This window comes from Patiria miniata, unplaced genomic scaffold, assembly GCF_015706575.1.
Source record: "Patiria miniata isolate m_02_andy unplaced genomic scaffold, ASM1570657v1 HiC_scaffold_25, whole genome shotgun sequence".
NCBI lineage: Eukaryota > Metazoa > Echinodermata > Asteroidea > Valvatida > Asterinidae > Patiria > Patiria miniata.
This window is the reverse complement of record NW_024037064.1, coordinates 10668140-10689554: the sequence shown is the minus strand read 5'-3', so window position 1 is coordinate 10689554 and position 21415 is coordinate 10668140. Positions and strand designations below refer to the sequence as shown.

The following is a 21415-nucleotide window of genomic DNA, read 5'->3' as shown; positions in this document are numbered from 1 at the left end:
CCCCATGTATACACTGGGTTTACACTCGAGGCAGCCATGAAATGAGGCTAATCGAATGTTGTGGTGCGTCTAACTCGGCATTCTGGGAAAATAAAGGTCAAAGGTTGTTGCGAGGCAGGACTTTAAATGTAAACACACAAAATGAGTAACATTGAACAACAACAAAATGACATGCTTACCTTCCCCGATGGATGCAATGGTGAAGCCCCTTGGATTGATCCACATCGGTGGGGGGAAGACCCCATCTCCCTCCACCGCGCACACAATTTGCACATCGCCATTGGAGATTGGCACCAAGTCATCGATAGTCACCACAGTGATGTTAAACGTGCCCCCGACTAAAAAATAAATACAATTATTTTTATCAGATGACCCCAAAAAATGTCATTTGTTTATCTGATGCTAACTTTTCAAAATGATTTTCTTTGGTAGAAATGTATAAAAATTGGCACACAACTGTTCCTTTTCCTTTTACTACAATGTGGTACAGTAGAATTGAACCTTAAATACCAGGTCTATGAAGACTGCAAACTTTCAATGAGTAGTAATGTGAGTATTTGGACATCAGTTAGAAAATAGTTTCACTGCGATATTCACCATAACATGCTCAACTTTTCTTTGCTTTCAAAATTGCATGAAAACGAATAAATCTGTTGCAAACTGCTGAGTGGAATGACCTAAAAAATACAAATCAACATAATTAGAGGGCCTTACGTGTTGGTCATAAGCAAGACCTTTTTCGAGAGCAAAAATGTGTGAAGTATGATCATGTCTACCCTTATAAAAACATTGATCGAAATTGATCAAGCTCATTGTTTCTTATGGTAAGTTTTATTGAAAAAGAAACATGAAAAGGTTAAAAAGTCAACTGACCAAATATCTGGCAGAGTTCACCCAGGTAGCCATCTTGGCAGAAGCATTGGTTGTTGACACAGAGGCCGTTGTTGGCACAGGGTAGGTTGCACTCTGTCCCTGGCACTGCAGAAACACAAACAGGGTAGGGTGAATTACTGGGGGCACTTGAGGAAGTGAGTATAAAGATTTTTGGACATTTTTGGACATGTTTTGGCTATACTCTGGATTTGTTGAGATGCTTGTATATTTCTCCATATTTTGGACATTTGGCAATATATTGCTTTCTTGGCCAACATTTGAAAATACTTTGAAAATAATTTGACCACATTTTTGACATATCCTGGCCACACTTTGACCACATGTTGGATACTTTGTGGGAACATTTTTGCCACATCTTAGACAAGCTTTGGCCATTTGAGATGCACTTTGGCCGAATGTGACCTGTTCTGTCAAAATCAGACTTTTCTGGGCATAAGGTCGAAAATGATATTTTTACATATTGTTATACATATGTTCTTTTTCCTTTTAATAGGTGGTTTAATTTTTGAAACCGGTCATTCCTGGGCAGAGTTATGCTATTTTGAAGTTCATGGTGTCGAAAAGTAGAAAACGGAGAAAGTGGCCACGAACGTCACAAAACAGTTATTTCTTTAACTCATATACCTTATCAAAATCATCAAAAATAGTATATGTAGAGTTCAAATTAGGGTTTCAAACTTTTATAATATATTTTAGACATGTTCAGGATTACAAATATGCAAACATTTGAAAATCGATAAAAATCACCCCCACAGCGTTTTTTAGCCCTATCTCAATTTCATCCTCTGCCCAGAAGCGTCTGCTTTTGACAGAACAGGCCACAAATGTTCAACATGTTTTGGCCTCATATTGGACATACTTTGGCCAAATTGCGGACATGTTTTTGCCACTATTAAAGACTTTTTGGATGCATTGTGGCCGCATATTGGACATGATTTGACCAAACTTAAAATGCATTTTGCCCACATTTGGATGCATAAAAGACATTTTGGATGTGCATTGGCAAATTTTTAATGAATGTTTTGACAACATGTTGGACATGTTTGGCTTTTTGGATAACACTACACTGACAAATTTTTGCCACAATATGGATGTGAATGGGTCACATTTTGGATGAGTTTTGCCAGCATTGAGAATGGATCTCAGCAGCCATTTAAATTGTATTAGCCACAGTTGATGTGTTTTAGTCTCATTCTGGACTCATCTTGGGCCCATTTTGGCCACAAGTTAGACATGCTATGGCACAATTTTCGACAGTTTTCACAACATTTTTGACATGTTTTGGCCACTATTTTGGATGCAGTTTAATTGGTCACATATTTGCCATCATCAGCAATGTCAAAAGTTCTAAGGTAGGTTTAATGGTTATTCTTAACAAAGACAAACTACCTATATTGTTTCCTACCTTGGATCTGGCAGTATTCTCCCTCCAATCCATACGGGCAGAGACAGGTGCCATTGACACAAGCACTGCCAAACAAACAAGGTCGCTCACACTGTGGCTCTGCAGTATAGTGACAGGAACAGATTTAAAAGATAACACTATACACTCAGTGGGCGACCTTAATAAGAGGGTACCATGCTCAAGTACAGATACCCTACATTGGATACAAAACCAGGTTTGTATCTGCAAGGAAGGTTTCGATTTTGAATAACATAACCAAAAATACTGCAAGTTAAACTTGCGCGATCCCCCTGCCAAGCTGGCAATATTGATAGTCAGTTAGTAAGTACACTTTTCAGTTGACCTAAACCAAAATCAACAATGACCTTATTTGACCCCTAAATGACCTTCAGCCTCAATTTCTCAAGTCATCTGAAGTCCCCCTACACAAATATTATTGTCACCAAGTTTGGTTGAGATTGAGGTCTGATTTTTCATAATATGACAGCACTTTTCAGTTTATCTAACCAAAAACAACAATGACCTCATTTGACCCCTAGATGACCTTTGGCCTCAAATGTCTCAAATCATCTTAATCCCCCTACCCAAAGATTATTGTCACGAGGTTTGTTTTAGATTGAAGTCTGACTTTCCATATCACAGCACTTTTCAGTTTAACTAACCAAAAACAACATTGACCTCATTTGACCCCTGGATGACCTTTGACCTCAAATATCTCGAGTCATCTGAAGTCCCCCTACCCAAAGATTATTGTCACCAAGCTTGGTTGAGAGTGAAGTCTGAGTTTTCATAAGACAGCACTAAACAGCTAACCTAACCAAAATGGAACACACATACACACAGACAGAATGAATACACTCTCACAAGATCCCCCTATCTTGGCTAAAGCCAGGGCGATAGAAATGGAAGCAATAACCTTGCCTAATCGCTCGGGTTTTAGGCACCTTGGTATCCATTCCAACCCTACCTCTGATCCTGAGTCCCAAACCTTTCAGAGATAACAAAGCCGTAGTATGTTCACATGGATTTCTATAAAAAATATAAGGTATCAGGCCTTGAATTTGGGAATTTTTAGGGCAAGGCCACTTTGGCCTTGAATGGAGCAAAATTATAGAGGGCACCACGGCCAGTCGGGAGGGCACCAAGGCCAAACTAATATCTGCAGAAGGGGCACAGAGGCCGGTTAAAAGAAATGCGCATTTATATTAGCGATCATGTAGTTTAGGGCCCCCTTTTAGTTTCGATCAAATTTGAGCCAAAGGTGTTTTTATCATTCAAAAAAGTACCTTTTCAACCTAAAGCAGACTTCTCTCAGCTTATATTGCACCTGTTTTGTAATTTTGAACACTTTTTGGGGATAGAAATTACGTTTTTTAAAGCAGTTTCATGGTTGGTGACATGCGATCGCCATCTCTATTTTCGTGTTGCGTTTTTTCGTTGTCGTTTTCCCTCCAAATTCCCCTCAAAATTCGAAACCCTTCCCTCTATCTATAACCTACGTGCATGTTCTTAAAGTGGATTAAAAGTTGATTTTGTTCTCTTACGGGAATCAGGCCCATAATTAATACACGATCGCCATTTACAATGTCCGCTTTTGACAATCGGAATTCGGAACGCACGTGCACGCGTGTTTTGACTATGCCCCAAGCTCGTTTGCCTCGTACACGAACATCAATGCGTTCTGTACCGCGCATGCAAGCACTGGGAAAAAGAAAGTCGGTTGACTGCACGTAAGATCTGCCGTACGTACTCCTGCTGGTATGTGTGTATACGAATACTGACATATATTTTTGCGGCGGGGGTGTCGCTACTTGAAGTATCGGCACATACAGGAACTGGAGATTCAGTTGTCAGTGTACATGTACATACATGTACAGAACGTGCGTGTGTGTACATCGTACAGTGCAGTGGGGAATCGACGGCGTATGGCGGGACGGCCACGGCCGTACTGCGCGCGTGTGATTGATTCGGCGAGATATTAAGACAACTGATTGGGCTGGCATGGCATCGAAATACATTGTCAATTTGTGGAAAAACAACTGGAATCAAGGATTGTAGTGGTTTTAATAGGCTGATGCATGTTTTTGCAAAAAGGGCACGGCGGCCAAGGTAATTATGGGGCAAGGCAAAACTGGCCGTGAAGACAGGGATTTTTTGTGGGGCACCTCAGCCAGTAAGAAGGCAACGACGGCACTGGCCGTCGTGGCCGTCGTTCAATTCAAGCCCTGAGGTATACAAAACCAGCATACCAAACACAGTGATGTTGATGTGAGCCTCGACAGGTCCAGCTATGCATGTGTAGATTCCTTCGTCGCGCTCCTTCAGATTGTTGATGACCAACCGGATGGCTGTTGTTCCGAGAAACACAACGTGCACCCCATCTGCATTCTCTGTAAAATGACATTATCAGATACATTGAAATAATAATGTGTTGCTAATGTGGCACTTTATAGTAGGGTTTTATAGCACAATCAGGTCTCCTCCCCCCCCCCCCCCCCCATCCCCCCAACAGGTACCCATTCCTACTCCTGGGTGGAGCGAGGCCTTTATTGTAGTATATTGTTGATGTACCCTAACGTGGCGCGGCCCCTAACGTGGCGCGGCCCCTAACGTGGCTTTCTTTGCACCAAGCACCATGTTTTCTGTCAGGCACTTTATACCAAGGTCTCACAGCGCAACCTGGTATCTTCCCCACAGGTACCCATTCCTACTTTTCGGTGGAGGGAGGTCATTGTAGTAAAGTGTCCTGCTTTGAACCAGTGTACCATTGCATTAGTCGGACACCATAACCGCTGAACCACAGTGCTCTGTTGACCAATGTGTATAATGTTAACACATCCAATTACTTTTTTGTGTGCTTACCTGCGTTTTCTGAAGAAACAATCTGTCCGTCCGGCGTGATCCAGAAGGGGAAGCTGGTGTTACTGGCTCGTGTCATCTCACATAGGAAGGCCAGCATGCCTCCCAAGACTGGAGTCTGGTTCGGGGCTGGCGTGATGATCAGACTGAATGATGGTGGCACTGGTAATAATTGGAGACATGATACAGTTGTCATTTTTTGTTGTTGTAAACATTCACTTTACAAACACCCAGAAGTTAAACTCATTTCACCTCAATTGAACCACCAATTTTACAAGTTTTGGTAAAGTACATCATTGCTTTGTATTCATGGTTTGTATGAATTGACATTTATGTACTGTTTATCCTTTCATAACCTTATATAATGCGGCAATTAGAAATAGTTTTCTTACCAAGTGATTGGCAGCGGGGGCCTTCATAGTCTGGTGGGCACTGGCACTCCCCAAAGACACAGTATCCACCATTGAGACATGGAAGCCGACACTCAAGTTCAGGAACTAGACATGGAACAGAGTGTTAATATTAAACACGAATGAGTAATTGATCAGACAACTGCAGTCTCAGGTTCGATTCCAACTCGAGCCAAATTTCTTTGTTCAAGGTACATAGATTATTTGTTCTTTGTGCACGTTTTGTTTCTTTTGACGCAACATGATAGGATTAAGAAAGTAACAGGTTCGAGTCTAATTTGATGGTGTGCATTTACAGGTTGTACAGGAACCAAGTACCTTATTGAAGTAAAACACGGGTACCCGGGTACCCGTAAAAGAAACCCAACCCCAAAATTCAAATCCAGGAAGTTGTCTGAAGGATGTTATAGCTGTACGGCGTAAACTGCAACATTCACGAGCATCATCTGTCTTGCGTTAAAATGAACTGAAACATGACAACTGTTTCGGTTTTCCATGTTCACTGTAGCCTGGTTTTTATTCTATTCCCCCACAAATGGCATTCAATGCCATTATTTTTCACTGTCAAGTTACCCGATCCCATAATATGGAACCGGTTCCTAACACCAGCGGTCAGGTACTCAGGTACCCGGTTCCGATGCACACCCCCAATCTAACTCCAGCCAATATTAATATTTCAGTAGATACTCACATCGTACAGTGATGTTGATGTAGCTGTACTGCTTCTCCACTACGCAGACATACACTCCCGAGTCCTGAGGTTGGATGTTGATGATATTTAGCGCAGTTTCCGTGGGTGACATCTCCTCAACAAAGACACGGTTATTACCACCTACAAATGGTGATAGTTACAATATCGGTCATTTATAATCCCACGAGCACTAGTGGAACACTAAATGGGCTCAGTGCACTAACAAGAGCAGTATCCAATTTCAAGGAGCTGCTAAGCACAAAAATTTGCTTAGCACAAAAATTTGCTTAGCACAAAAAAAGTCTGGCTTATAAAAGCAGGTTACCAGCCAAAACTCCATGGGATTTTCATGCTAAGCAAACAAGAGCTGAATACTAATCACGAGCAAAATAGACCACGTGGAGTTTTGGCTGGTAACCTGCTTTCATAAGCCAGAGCAAATTTTTGTGCTTAGCAGCTCCGTGAAATTGCCCCCAGGTGCTTTTTTACCACTTTCGAGAGCCCAGAGAATGGAACACACCAAGTGCCCATATACTGGTTGGTGGGCGTATAGAGTGAAGTATGCACAACGTAATGTATTTATAAATATTCACAAGAAATTGTAAATTTTCATACCTTCAGTAGAAGCGCCAATGTTTCTAGCGTATGGACTCAACCAGACTGGCTTGCTAGGATACAGACCGCTGACCTCACACAGGAAGGTCAAGTTGGAGCCGGTCACGGGGAAGTCGATGGTCTGTGGGGTGATGCTGATGATGTACCTCACGTCACCTTTTGGAAAATTAGAAGAAAAAATGGGGGATCATTGTGGGCCTGTTCACTGATTGAAGACTGGGTGTGGGTGGGGTTGGGACTTAACTTTAGGCCACACTGTGTTGCTTCCCTTTTAGTCTTTACTGTTATTACTTTGATCACTGATTATATGAACTGGATTCAATCATACCCAAATCGCACACACATACCCATATTACCAGATTTGCCACCTATGCTCACCCTTTAACAGTCTCTAAGTCTCGCACTTTATCCCACTCATCATCCTTCACTGCCCGCACATCCAAATTGTGGAACTCATACCGTAATCGTTCCCACCATCATACAACCAACAGTCTTTTAAGAGCTTCACATACAAGCTGGATCTCTTATCACTTTCCTTGTTTTATTTCCTGCATCAAGGACTCCTGTATCAAAGAGACCTTTTGGACTATAGGTGCTATATTCTTGCCTTTTCTTTGAATTATCCACTACAAAAAAAATTGGGGGACATTGACGAACGCTGTCAACAAAGGCTAACAGTCTTCTTGGGTCATTTGCTGTGTTTTAAAAAAACAGCCGACACAGCAAAGGTGTTGATTCTGACAGGGCTGAAATTTTCCATATTATACACCCTAAATAAGTTAACATATTAGCAGACAAGGCAAACCTACTGTGAAGCCGGTCCCAGAGTGAACAAAATTATTTTCAATTGATGCATCTAGTTCAGATTTAGGCCAGATTTAGGCTAAATGGCATTATGAAGTGATCCTATACAATAGCACTGCCCGGTCCACAAGTGACAGTTGGTCAGTCTGTCAGTGAGATAAGCACATAGGACTCTAACCTGGCATTCTGGACCCAGCAAAACGTAAACTTGACCTAGCAAGACTTGAGCACTATATTGACAATATATGTAAGACACACTTACTATTTTCGCAGTTGAGTCCAGTGAAGCCTGCAGGGCACTGGCATTTTCCTTGCACACAGACCCCACCATTCAAGCAAGGCAGGCTGTAGCAGTCTGGAACTGCAAGAAAAAAAAATTGACATTTTAGTGGTGGGAGTAAAATCCAGATTTTCCAAAATTCGGTTTGCATTCCACTATTTGGTTTGGATTTTGGGAACCGGATATTTGAAACCAACCTTAAACATATTAAACCATCCTTTTTTGTGACAATAATAAAATTTAAAAAACCTGCAATATCCTCCAATATGCACCATGGTCTCTGATTGTAACCCAATTAACTTGCTATCTTCTTGGTTCATGAATAGCCTGCATATTGGACTGATCAGAGAGTTCCCACCCGTTTGTTTTTTACCATTACAGCCCTGGGGTGTTTTTGAAAGGGGCAAATAGGCAATGAATTCCGCAAACTATATATACCCAATCATTTGGGAGGACACTGAATGCGGCACCTCACTTGTCACTTTGTGTTAGATACTGTGAGCTGAACAACAGCGCAAAACAGGCAGCCACTGCGTACACTATCCACAAAACTCAACAAAAAAATATAAAGTGGACCCAACCCCTTGCTTTTCATATTTGGGGCGGAAAAGTTTGGACCCACTTTTCGTCTGGATCCAGCCTTGGAGCTGAATGGGAGCTTCTTGTGAAATCGGATAACACTGCTGAGTTTGGAAGAAATAAATAAGGATCTCAGAATTTTGAAATCACCGATTTCGGACTTATTTTTTTAATATTGTGCTTTGATTCAATTATGCAGTTTTTCTATAACAAACAGATAGACAGGCAATCTGACAAACAACCGACCCCCATTGTGTGCACTTACATTTCAGAATCACAGTGTGTGGTACAGATTGCTGGCCCACAATGCACCGATACGTGCCCTGGTCCGAAGGCTGGACACCCACTATGATGAGTTTGGAGGCTGTCGGGGAATGCAGGTCCATGTATACACGCTGGTTGTCACCTGAAAACAAAAGAATATTCCAAAACGTATTCAGGAAAATGTGCATTAGCATGGACTTCTCTTATATCTAGCTCTTAACAAATGCTTTCAGTATATGCACAAGTGGCACAATGTACCATCGGGCTTAGTGTACAATGTGAAAAGCGGGTACCAATGAACCATATATACTTTTAAAAAGTGATTTCTTTAGAAGATTGATTTTCGTCGGTGATTGAGTCATGAGGTTTAAAAAAATTAATTTGTTGAATTTTCCAACATGTCTTATTTTCTTGAAGCTTACGTGGTAACTTTGACCAAATTTTTGTCGAGGATTCTGTTTGGTTACACCAGTTCCCCTTCGACAACGTGCACGAAAGCTTGAGTCTTCATGTAGCCTACTGCACGCACTAACTAAACTATGTATTGTATGTACATGCATGAGATACAACATAAAGTGCATGTTCACATGTATACGATGCATGCAGTACACATGCCTCAGGCCTTGGCCTCAGTGACATGTTCAAAATACGGTAAATTTGAACTGTACTACCATTAAGGTATGTACATTTTGTAACAAAATGCAAAATTATGGCTATACAAAGAAACAGCACCGGCAAACTTAAAGTTTATTTAATTTTTTTCAGGTGAATTAAAAAAATATTTAAAAAATTAAAAATGACTGGAGATTTGCAAATTTTTTTGGGTCGGTCTGCTGAGGGCAACAATTTTTTGCCCTTATGGATGCTGAGATCCGGTCACTTTATAAAGCTCATTCTTTCTACCACACTACTCAGGCAAGTGACCCTTGCCCAGCTTTGTTCCTAAATCGGAAGCACTTTTCTGGAGCGGTCATCACCCTTCTAATATGGCAATGTGTATCCAATTCAGAAAATTTTCCTGACCTGAGTCCTCCTAATGTCAGTATAAAGCGAGCATTACCTGGTTGTTTAGATGGGATGTTTTGGTTGTCGGGACCGAACCATACCGGGAAGACCAAGACGTTATTATTGATGATCTCACAGACGACGGTCAAGTTGGTGTCAACTTCTGGGTAGCCAGGGGGAATGGGCGTGATGACCACATCGTACTCGAACAAGGTGTCAACTGAAAAAGAAAGAACAACGGTAATAGGGAGGAATTATGGGTCAGTTTTGTAGTGGAGTCCTTCTCTGATGCACTTCCAGTGCCACTAATTTACTTCAAAAACACATGGCTCATTTAACCATTGGAATGTACAAAGGTATACAAAATGAACCTTTAAACTAATCCTAATTGTAATACTACATTTCATTAAAGACATATATTATCACTTACATTTATCCCACAAGTAACCCACCAAATTTTTAATCAAAAAGCTTGCCTGGATTAAAGATTGTACTGGTACTGAACACCCCATGATATTCTTCCATCTGGCTTGCTGTCATTTAGACGAAATCAGGAAATGTAGGCGATTTCCAACAATCATTCAATTGACTGAGTTTTGGAATAAAGATTGCTGTTGACAAATTTGTATTTTGTGATGACCAGGTTGTGCATTTTTTTTCACTGTTTTCTCGAAAAAGTGTAATATCCACTGAGCTGAAACTTCAACAGATTAGGTTTTGAATATTCCCCTGTGGAATCTGAGTGGTGTTATTATTGGAAACAAACAACATGCATGAAAATCAAATGATCCTGTATGCCTTTATAAAGCCTTGTAGGTCACCACATAGCTGTTCTGACCTGGGTATTCACACATGTCTCCAGTGAAGTCCGGCTTGCAGATGCACTTATCATTGATGCAGGTTCCTCCATTCTCACACATGCCTTCGCATTCTACAATACAAACAATAAAAACACAAAGCAATCAGAATATCGGGCAGTAAAATCCCAAAACCAACCTATCGACATCTCTATCTCCCAATATGATTGAATACTGGTGGTGAAACAATGTCGCGTATAGGCATAATTATCAACTGCACTCCCTCAAAAGCCAAACTTTGCACCACCATCTACCATGCATAAATTCAAATTTATTAGTGCATGGGTATAGTGGAATCTGGCGACCAGAAAGAGAAGCTTACTGCGGGGTGTTACGCTCATGCGCATGCTACAAGTGTTCTTAAATAGTAGGCGCACGCACATTTTGGTATTCCTATTGGTCGAAGGAGTTTAAAGCAAGTGCACCTATTTGAGCCCTATCTGAGAATGAATCGGTACTTGTGCATGCCTGGTATAACAGTCGTTCATTATAGAAAATTCAAGGTGCCATCTGTTTATGTGAAGTGCGCCATCTAATGTAATATAAACTTATAACATTGCGCTCTCTTCGGCTATTTTTGAAACATAATTTATTTTGATATTTCAAAATTTTGACCAAAGTACCATTTTCTTTCGTTGGGCAAAGTAAATGTCAAAATAGTATCAGTGAAAGATATTTTAAGAATTATAAACCTGAAAATGTATTTTTTTCCAAATCCATCATCTGGTTATGGTCAAGAAGATTACAGACTAGGAGTGTTTGATCATTTCTCTGAATCATTAATTATATATATTATGATTAATTGGCTCTGTCACAGACATTACACTTTATTTCATAATGATGGAATTGCCCATTTTGTTCTCATCAATATTTGGAATAACTGTGCCTAAAATTTCGGAGCCAAAGAGCAAGTTGATTAAATCTGAATTTTCAGTAAAGGGGTGATCTTAATAGCAACGTTCTACTGAACATGTTGCCATCTTACTTGATATTGTTGGTGGCTGTTTCTTCAAGTTCTTGATGCAGCTAGGGTGAGTCTCTTCAGACGGCAGCGTCCCGCAGACTCCGAGGAACTGCTGCGCCAGCCCAGCCTGGAAGAACCGCAGAACCTCCTGCATGTAGGCCAGGCAGTTGTGTTGGACATCGAGGCAGGTTTCTTGGCAGAGTCTGTCTAGGGGGTCTGTGCCGCTGTCGCAGGGTTGGAAGAAGAGGTAGCACAGTACCACCTAGGAGAAGATGGGATATTGTTGACAGGTGGGACACAGTCCTTGTCCAAAACCAAATTTGGATATTTTTCCCATGCATCATCCAGCCTGTATCTGACACCATTCAGCCAGGACCAGATTAAGTGTGCCATAGGCCCTAGGCACCAGTGTTCCGTAGGCCAAACTCCGTCCTAGGCACCGGCACCAATTTCACAGCTCTGGTTAGCACTGGAGCCTTGCATTTCATGTTGGTGCTAAGGTATGCTAAGCTTTACTAAGCAAGCCAGGCCAAAATGGTAGTTCTAAAAGTCTCTACAATGTATTAAGTGTATTAGGTTCGCGACCAGTTATTACAATGTACTACATGTATTGGGTTCACTACCAGTTATTACAATGTACCACATGTATTGGGTTCGCGACCAGTTATTACAATGTACTACATGTATTGGGTTCGCTACCAGTTATTACAATGTAATACATGTATTGGGTTTGCGACAAGTTATTACAATGTAATACATGTATCGGGTTTGCGACAAGTTATTACAATGTAATACATGTACTGGGTTCGCTACCAGTTATTACAATTATACTACATGTATTGGATTTGCGACCAGTTATTACAACGTAATACATGTATCGGGTTCCCAACCAGTTATTACAATCTATTTCATGTATTGGGTTCCCTACCAGTTTTGCAGAGAGAGATGCTAAAACTTTGGGTGGGCGAACCATCACCACATTAAGGGGAAATTTTCTACTATTACGGAAAATAAGACTGACTTATGGGGGCTTTCTGCTGTCCCCATAGCGTCTTCGGTCCCCATAATACCATGCTCAACAGGTGTGTGGTCCCCACAGTTATGGAACAAGACTGTGTGTATGAAGTAAATACACCCCAAGGCAGCAGACAGAGGGAGAAGAACAGATTGTTTGTTGTCCTCGAGAGCTCATCTTTTGTTGAAAATGGTCCTCAATCGTGTATTTTGTTTTATGGCACATGAGTATTTTCATAGGCCCTCAAAATTTTTGTAAACTCCACGCACAGTGTCTACTCTGCCTATTGGAAAATCTGGGCCTGTGCTAAGCCCTTGCAGCGATAGAGGTCAATATCAACAAGATGAACCAAATTCAGTCTGGGGAACTTCGCCACTCGGAACCGAGAAATTCCGAGCATACCTTAACCGATAATAAATCAAAAGGCAGTAATGGACACATGTTCTGCATCCAGGGGATTAGTAAATCCTATGCACAGACATCAGTTATGCACTGTTTCATGAAATCAGCTTGATGCTGTGATTACCTTTGGCGAATCCCCACAGTCGGTGAGGCGTGAGAACATGGCCGACGCCAACAGGTCGGCTGCTTCCGAGTTCTGGGCGAAGGCCGTAGGGAAGATCGCTTGCTGGTAGGGCAGGCCTTGACAGAAGGAACTGTTGAAGGGGACACAGTTACTGGGCTGGGTGGGTGGGATGGTGATGGTGACACTGGGAGTGGTAGGGGTAGCTGCCATAAAAAAAACAATTTAAAGACTTTATTTCCAAAATGCACATATCCATTTGAAAGAGGTGAACATTTTTTGCGGTGTTAATTGACATAGTATCTGATAAGAAAATGTACTAAATAAATGGTTGGTACCTTAAGTTCTTACACAAATGCCAAAACAAAATTGCATTATTACAGTGTTAATTGACATGATATCTATTAAAGTCAAGGTACGAAATGGTTGGTACGAACTTCTTAGATAAATACAAGTTGCATTGTTGCAGTGTTATTTGACATATCTGAAAGTCAATACACTAAATCCTTGTTTCCCTAACTTCTTACATCACTGCTAAGACACAGTTGAATTGTTGTAATATCCATAGACATAGTCCCTGAAATGTCAGTCAAAGTACTAAATGGTCGGTATCTAATTGACTTCTTGCACCAATTAATGCACAAAGTATTTGTAAATGAAGTTAGAATACTTAAATAGTTGGTGACCTCACGTTTACCTCAACTGCCCCACACATGAATCTAAATCAGTCAAGGCATTACAATTCTGATGCCAATGGCAGTACAAATGGTACCTAAAGACAAGTTGCTAAGTAGTTTGTACCTTGATTTTTTACTTCAATGTCCATTAGCAGTTCTTGAAGAGAATTCAAGGTGCTTTGATGAATCACCTTAACAGTCAAGGTACTAACATGATACCTAAAGAAGTCAGGATACTAAACAGGTACCTTTAGAAGTCAGGTTACTAACCTGATATTTAAAGATGTCAAGGTACAAGCCTGGTACCTAAAAAAGTCAGGCAATAACCTGGTACCTACAGAAGTCAGATAACTAACCTGGTACCTAAAGAAGTCAGGGCACTAACCTGGTACCTAAAGCAGTTAAGGTACTAACCAGGTACCCTAAAGAAGTCACGGTACTAACCTGGTACCTAAAGAAGTCAGGGAGCTAACCTGTTATGTAAAGAAGTCACGGTCTTAACCTGGTACCAAAAAGAAGTCAGGACACTAACCTGGTGTTGTGCTGGTCACCACAATCAGTATTGTCTCCTGCTCATCGTATGTCCCACAGGAGTAGGTGCCTGCATCATTAGCTTGGAAGTCAATGATGACCATTCTGGTCTCCAGGCGGGAGATGCGCTCAGCAAAGACGTTACTCTGGCCAAGATCCCCGCGATTTGCTAAAGAGAAAGTTTGGGGATAATGATGTTGCTTATTTACAAAGTCACATATCCGATTACAAGTCACTTCATCATTATTACCCCGCCCCCTGCTCATTGGGCAAATGAAATATTCTGGAAACCTTGGAAGCTCCCGGAAAAGTGTGAAGCTGAGAGCTACTATCACGAACAGCAGCTGAAATACTCTTTGGTGGGGATGAAGTAACTATGATAAAGTGTCTTCCCTGAGGACACATGCATCAGGACCCCTCAGGTTGGACTCTAACCCACACATCTTGAGTTTAATGTTCCAATTTTTTTTTAAGTAGGAAATGAAGGAAAGAGGAGTTAAAAAGACTTACCATTTTGGGAAAGTTGAACAAACCGCTGGCCAGGATCCCTCCAGAACGGAGACAGCGAACCCAGATGGTAGATGCAACGCCATGACAACTGCATGCCGTAGCGCACGAAGGACTGCTCGGGAATGATCTCAATGTAAGGCACTATTTCACATAAACGAGTGCAAAGAAAATTGTAAATATCATTATAAGCCGGTTCAGTGTCTCGATGAAGTAGTCCAGGTAAAAGGTAGTTCGGGATAAAATCGCTGATGGAATGTTTTGCGATGTTACGCGAACACTCAATCTGCTCTGCGACCGTCTCTTTACGAATTCATGTGCCTTCGATGAGCGTTTGATTATCCCGAATGACTCATGTTCAATGTGCAGTTGATTTACTGAACTGGCTTATTGCAGCAAGTCAGTTTCCTAAGTTGTGGTTTATGTTTAATTTGTGTAACAAAAAGCTGTATCCTCTTAGAGTTTAATATCCCCGTTTGCTATTTCCCCCATTTGCAGCCTTGCTAATAATGTCCCAAGCATTGTGAATCTAGGCGTTATCCCTGGCTATGTGGCATATAAGACTTCTCACTAGGAATCCTTGAACAAAGACACAGACAAAATAGGAAACCACCATCATAGGGCTGGATAGCTCAGCAGGTAGAAAAAAGGTACGGCAATAATAATAATAATTTATTAATTTATAGTGCGCAAATTCCATTTAAAATATGTTCAAATGCGCATTACAGTCATAAAAAAAAATAAAAAAAAAATCCTTGAACAAAGACATCACGGGTCAAGGGTTCAAACCCCGCTCTAGATTCTATGTTCAACTTCACAAATATATAAACGCACTTACTAACTATGGTGAAACATGATAGTTATTTTTCATCTTATTTTCCTACTGTCTTTCAATTAATGCAAAGGTTTTTTTCTTTTTTTCTTGCCATTTTTCAATTATAATAGTATTTTCTTTTTACTTTTGATGTAAAAAACCCTCTGAAAAGGGCTTTTATTTGGGGGTTTCTTTTGGGCAAAAATGAATCTGCCCTGTGAGTAGACTGGTTGCCAGTCCTTACATTATCAATTCCACTAGGGAGTTTGGAACCACTCTACCCTAAGAAAATAGAAATAATGTCGTGCCGCAAATAATTCGAATCTAGTAAAGTATTTAGTCCTTAAAGGGAATATACATCATTTGCTTTTGCTGTAATTTTCAGATATGGATGGAATTGGGGGGTTGGAAATATAAAGCAAATATAGTTACACTGACTTTTTGGAGGTTTTGGGTTCGAAAATGCTATAAAAACCAAGAAAAACGATCATTTTTCTGTAGTCTGGTTCCCTGACTCCATATAAGAAGAAACAGAGCAGTTAACATACATTGGGGAATTGTAAGGTCAGGGAACCAGTCTAGCTGGCTCGTACCCGTTCATGGGTTTGTAATCGATTGTAAACAAGTGCAATGGTCAATTGGGGCCAGTATTTGAAAAAAAGCCAGTTGTTTCCAACGCTGATCGGCCGATCAGCGTTGGAAATTGATACAAAAATACCACTTTTCTTGAAAATGACAGTATACCAGGTGCCATAATTTTACAGGATGCTTTAGACTGTCATTTACCAACATCCTATTAAGGTATTTCGCAAAAACTTGGTAGTTTTATTTTTCGATGTTTGCAAATGTTGTATATTCCCTTTAACTAAAACTCGGGTGAATTTTTCATTAGATGTCTCACCAAAAAGTGAGTAGTGGTGTGCATTTACGGTTAGTGCGGGAACGGTGTAATACTGAAGTGAAACAAATCCCGGATACCCGTAGAAGAAACCCAACCCCAAAATTCAAGTCCATGAAGTTGTCTGCAGGGCTTTAGGCCATTAACTTTACTTCAGCTCAGAAAATAAGTTAGAATATTAAAGATGTACTATTGCTATTCATAAGATGGAATTTTATGAATACCAAATGTACTATTGCTGTTATTGTTTAAGATTCACCCACCAACATGGATTTTTTTCTAACTGCTATTTTTTTAGCAGTACATGTTACTTACTTTTAGGGGTGTGCAGCAGAACCGTGTACATGATTACCCAATTGCTGATGTCAGAAACCATTGCCAGATTATGTGATCGGGCACCTATGTCCAACTTTACAAATTACTTGGTAACTTCTCAGACAATGAAACAGAAAGGTTTTGATGCCATTTGTAGAGAATTTTCAACATAAAATCCAGGCGTAAACCAACTTTTAATAATAATAATAATTTGGGAGGCTAATCATCCTTTTTCGCAGCTGGTATGCTGAATTGCGAAAGACGCGGCTACAACGTAGTCGGGACGCTGGCACGTAAAGGCGCCTATGGCTGCCGGCCACATTGACCCATATATTACCACGGAGCACAGCCTGAGATCGAAAGTGTTTGATTTTTCCGGAGGGAGGAAAACCGGAGGGCCCGGAGAAAAAACCCTCGTGGCACAGGAGAGAACCAACGCACAGCATCGCACTTTTGCGAGCATCTCTGCAGCGCATTAAAATGCACTATAACATGAAACCTGTTTTGGTTTTCCATGCAACCTGGTTTTCATGTTGAAAATTCTCTACAAATGGCATCAAAACCTTTCTTACTCTAACTTATTTTCTGAGCTGAGGCAATTTATCTTTAAAACAGCTTTCACCTTGAGTCTCACAGCTTGGCCCATCATAGCCTTGCGGGCAAACGCAAACTCCCTCTTTGCACTGTCCACCATTCACACATTCAGGTTGGCAACCTGCGGGAAAATACGGCGATAGGAAAAATTGGCTCATGAGCTATGGACTCCCTGTACAATTACCCCCTCAATGATTACAAACAGAGAGTTGGGGAAGACCACTGGGTGGGGCACGCAAAGGCTTTTCTCTATGGCATCTGACACACACATGAAGACCCCTGTTTTGTGCACATTTGGAATAAAAATAATTGTGTGAACTTCACGCCATATCGTCTGTGTTTTCACAAAGTGACAAAAATTTGGAAAATCAATAATTTTTCGATTTGAGTTTTGCTGGCAATTTTATTACATTTGACACAAAGAACATTTTGACCAAGTTTCAAAGACATGGTTTACTTTCTTCATAAAAGTAAACAAACATTTCACATAAAGCCTGAACACCGTGTTTTTGTTTTCACGAATTGACAAAAAGTCATCTCGTTAGCAGGGCCAGAGAGATCATGCATTGCTCTACACGCGTCGGGATGGGAACGGACGCGCGCCCGTGAATATTGAAAAAGAACAGACGCATGTGCTTCACTGTCGTTTGATGCGTAAAAGTAACAATATTCTCACACCACTTTTATAATTTCACAAGTGACAACGACTGTGTACAAATTAATGGGAGAAAAAAAATAGGTAATTACTGTTTTCACGAAGTATAAAAGAGTTTTTATTAATGAATTACTGTTTAATTAAATAAAACTTTTAACAAACAGTGGGCTACTCACTGCGTATGTCACACTGTTCACCCCCGTAGCCTGGTGTGCATATGCACTCCCCTTCTATGCATACTCCACTGATGCAAGGCAGAATGCAAGCTAGAGAAAAGAAATAAATTATTCAAAGGTGCACATTTGTGAAGCGTTCTGGCAAAATGAAATGAGACAGAACTGGGCAGAGGTCAAAATGAGGGTTTGTGGGTATTATGAAAGAAAATAAAGTCTGCTTACAAAACTGTTGCACTTCAATCGGACATTCTGTTGACAAGTTATGGCTGTTTGAAATTTGTATATACCAACATGTCAAAAAAGTAAAATACTGAGGAAAAAGGCCTTTACACTTTCATGTTCTGTAGTCACTGAAATGAAAGATGCCAAAAACACTTTTTTCCCCCAATTTTTATACTGTTCCTTTAAACATTGTTAAAGTATGCGTAGTGTAAAAATATGTGTAGTAAAATATGTGCAGTTTTTTTTTGGGTTTTTTTTTTTAATTTTTCTTTACTATGGCCTGTGCCCAGTTGTGTCTCATTTTGCTAGAGATGCCACACATTTGTCAACAGATCAAACAAATTTCGCGCTTTTGATTGTTTAATAACTATAATCTCAAAGGGACGAGTCCCAGAAAAACCACATAAAATAAAAAGGAAGAAAACAAATGTTGATATCAAGTTACATGTCATTATGGGGCAATCAAAAGTCAATCATAAACCTATTAGTGTATCATAGGTCAAGCATAAGTCGAATCACAAGTCAATCACAAGTCAGTCACAACTCAATCAAGTCTATGATGAGTCAATCATAAGTAAGTCAATGACACGTCGATCATGACTCCATCATAAGTCAGTCACAGTCACAAGCCAATATGAATCAATCATAAGTCAATCTGGAGTCAATCTTGAGTCAATCACAAGCCCATAATGAGTCGATCACACATCAATCATGAGTCAATCATAGGGCAATTAGGAGTCAGAAGCCATTGTGAGTCAATTACAAGTCTATCACAAGTCAATCACAAATCAATCACAAGTCAATCATGAGTCAATGATGAGTCAATCACACATCAATCACAAGTCAACCATGAGTCAATTACATATCACTCAAGAGTCAATTACAGATCACTCAAAGAGTCAATTACATATCAATCAAGAGTCAGTCATAGATCAGTCATGATTCAATCACAAGTTAAATCACAGGTGAAATCACAAATAACAGATGAAGGACAATGGAAAAAGGGATGCCTCCATCACAGATCATACAAATAGCTTGCGACTTGACTCAAGATGACTTGTGATTATTTTTATTACAACTCTGTACAGAGAAACAGCTTTGAGCACATACCCAGTTCATCGCACTGATCACCGGCGAATCCCAGATCACACTGGCACAAGCCTTCCACACAGGCCCCGTTCAAACACGGAAATAAACAGTCTAAACAAAAGCACACAGTTCATAAGATGGACAGATAATTAAATGAAAAACTTTACATTCAAGGCAAAAACATTCCGATAGCTGCAAACTTACAGATTGTATTGAAATTCTGAGAAGTGTGGTTCTGAAAAGAACCCGTTGTTTGTGAAACTCGACGTTCCTCTGATCGTCTTCAGGAGAGAACCTGACTGAGTGGATGAGGTTGTACAGGGTTTGTACGAGCCAGCCCGGCAACTGAATGAGACTCTTAACTAGTTCCGCTGGCTTTTTCACTAGCCCGCATGTTTTTTTCTTTTATCGAGTGTCTCATAAACAACAATGTGCATACATGTAGAACATGTATCCTGAGGCAATCTTGTTAGTGGTTTTAATAAACAGATCTTATAATTTAAGCCTAAACGGTGAATAAACTTAGACACAAATTGATACAGGTTTGCTTTCTGAATTTAATGATTTACTTCTTCCTGTCCTTTCATCTTTACCGTATCCCAATAATTTTTGACTCGCCAGCTGGGCTACTTAAGAAATAGTTTGACTAACTTGCCTCTGCTGTGACTAGCATTTGGCTAGCGGGCTACCGCTAAAGTCGAACCCGTTGTATATAGGGGGCTGGATGATTGCTGAGGCATATATACAACCTAATCCACTCAGTCCGGCACTCTCCTGAAGAGGATCAGAGCTTTACTGATCAAAACGTCGAGTTTCAAAACCAACCGGTTCTTTTCAGAACCACACTTCTTTCAAAATAGATTATTCCACACGGTGTTACTGCAAACCTCACTAGTAACTACAACCATGCAAAGATTCCAATCTTTTTTGTGCTGAAATTCAAATACAAATTCAGTCTTGTACCAAGACTTCACTTTCACTCACCTATGTCTTGGCACTGTTCTCCTGTGAAGCCTGGTAAGCAGGAACAGGTTCCATTGTAGCACACACCGCCATTCAGGCATTCCACGGTACATTCTGACAAGAAAACAAGGCCAGCTTAAGCAGAGACTCTGCAGACCGACTGTGCAATTTTATACAGACAATCTGCAAAAATGTCCACAAAATGCCTGCAGAATATTTGAAAATGTTTGCAGAATAAACCAGTTCGGTATTCCAACTGCACATGTGCACATCAAGATTTGAGGATTTTTCTGGGGTACCAGCAGAATTAAAGAGATCGTTGTGTTCTGAAACAAAACGTTTGGACAGCAAAGTTTCTTGCAATATGTGTGTCCAAACTTTTGTGCGAACGAAAGTTTCCATCTCTTTTCCATTGCACGAAATATTACACAGAATGCATGTTCGGTTACCACGTCCCCCATAGCCTTGTGTGCATTTATCTGCCGCGTTTATCCCGAAAAAAATTGTTCTATTTTATATTGAACCAGACTATTTTGGAATACCAAACTGACTTTTTCTGTGAACATTCTACATATTATCAGCAGAGTGTCTGTAGAATATCTGGTAAAAATATCTGCAAAACTGTATGCAGAATTTTAAAAATGTTTGCAGACAATCCACAGACCAGTGTGTCAAGTCCATCATCAGTCTTCACAGGTCCTCATAAGTTATCACAAGTCATTCGGTCCAAAGTCAAGTCACAAGCTGTTTAAATGAACTGAGACAAAGGCTAAATAACACTGAAAGGTTTGCATGGTGGACATGACATG

The 21415-nt window shown here is 40.4% G+C and overlaps 1 protein-coding gene across 3 annotated transcripts in view; it reads right to left on the bottom strand.

The window, feature by feature from the left end:
• Positions 1–21415, bottom strand: part of LOC119732952 — a 243974-nt gene that overhangs the window by 164022 nt on the left and 58537 nt on the right. For all 3 annotated transcript variants that reach the window (XR_005271660.1, XM_038206534.1, XM_038206535.1), the window contains exons 43-62: positions 20628–20720; positions 19665–19754; positions 18333–18422; positions 17530–17622; positions 14884–15024; positions 14375–14542; positions 13169–13371; positions 11649–11889; positions 10645–10737; positions 9862–10026; positions 8803–8943; positions 7941–8039; positions 6875–7030; positions 6260–6400; positions 5551–5655; positions 5162–5320; positions 4549–4689; positions 2300–2398; positions 874–978; positions 180–338 (exon numbers count right to left, since the gene is read on the bottom strand). Coding sequence is in view for 2 of the 3 variants with exons in the window: in XM_038206534.1 (XP_038062462.1) it covers positions 180–338; positions 874–978; positions 2300–2398; positions 4549–4689; positions 5162–5320; positions 5551–5655; positions 6260–6400; positions 6875–7030; positions 7941–8039; positions 8803–8943; positions 9862–10026; positions 10645–10737; positions 11649–11889; positions 13169–13371; positions 14375–14542; positions 14884–15024; positions 17530–17622; positions 18333–18422; positions 19665–19754; positions 20628–20720 (2682 nt within the window). In the remaining variant the exon portion in view is untranslated. The remainder of the gene's footprint in view (positions 1–179; positions 339–873; positions 979–2299; positions 2399–4548; positions 4690–5161; positions 5321–5550; positions 5656–6259; positions 6401–6874; positions 7031–7940; positions 8040–8802; positions 8944–9861; positions 10027–10644; positions 10738–11648; positions 11890–13168; positions 13372–14374; positions 14543–14883; positions 15025–17529; positions 17623–18332; positions 18423–19664; positions 19755–20627; positions 20721–21415) is intronic.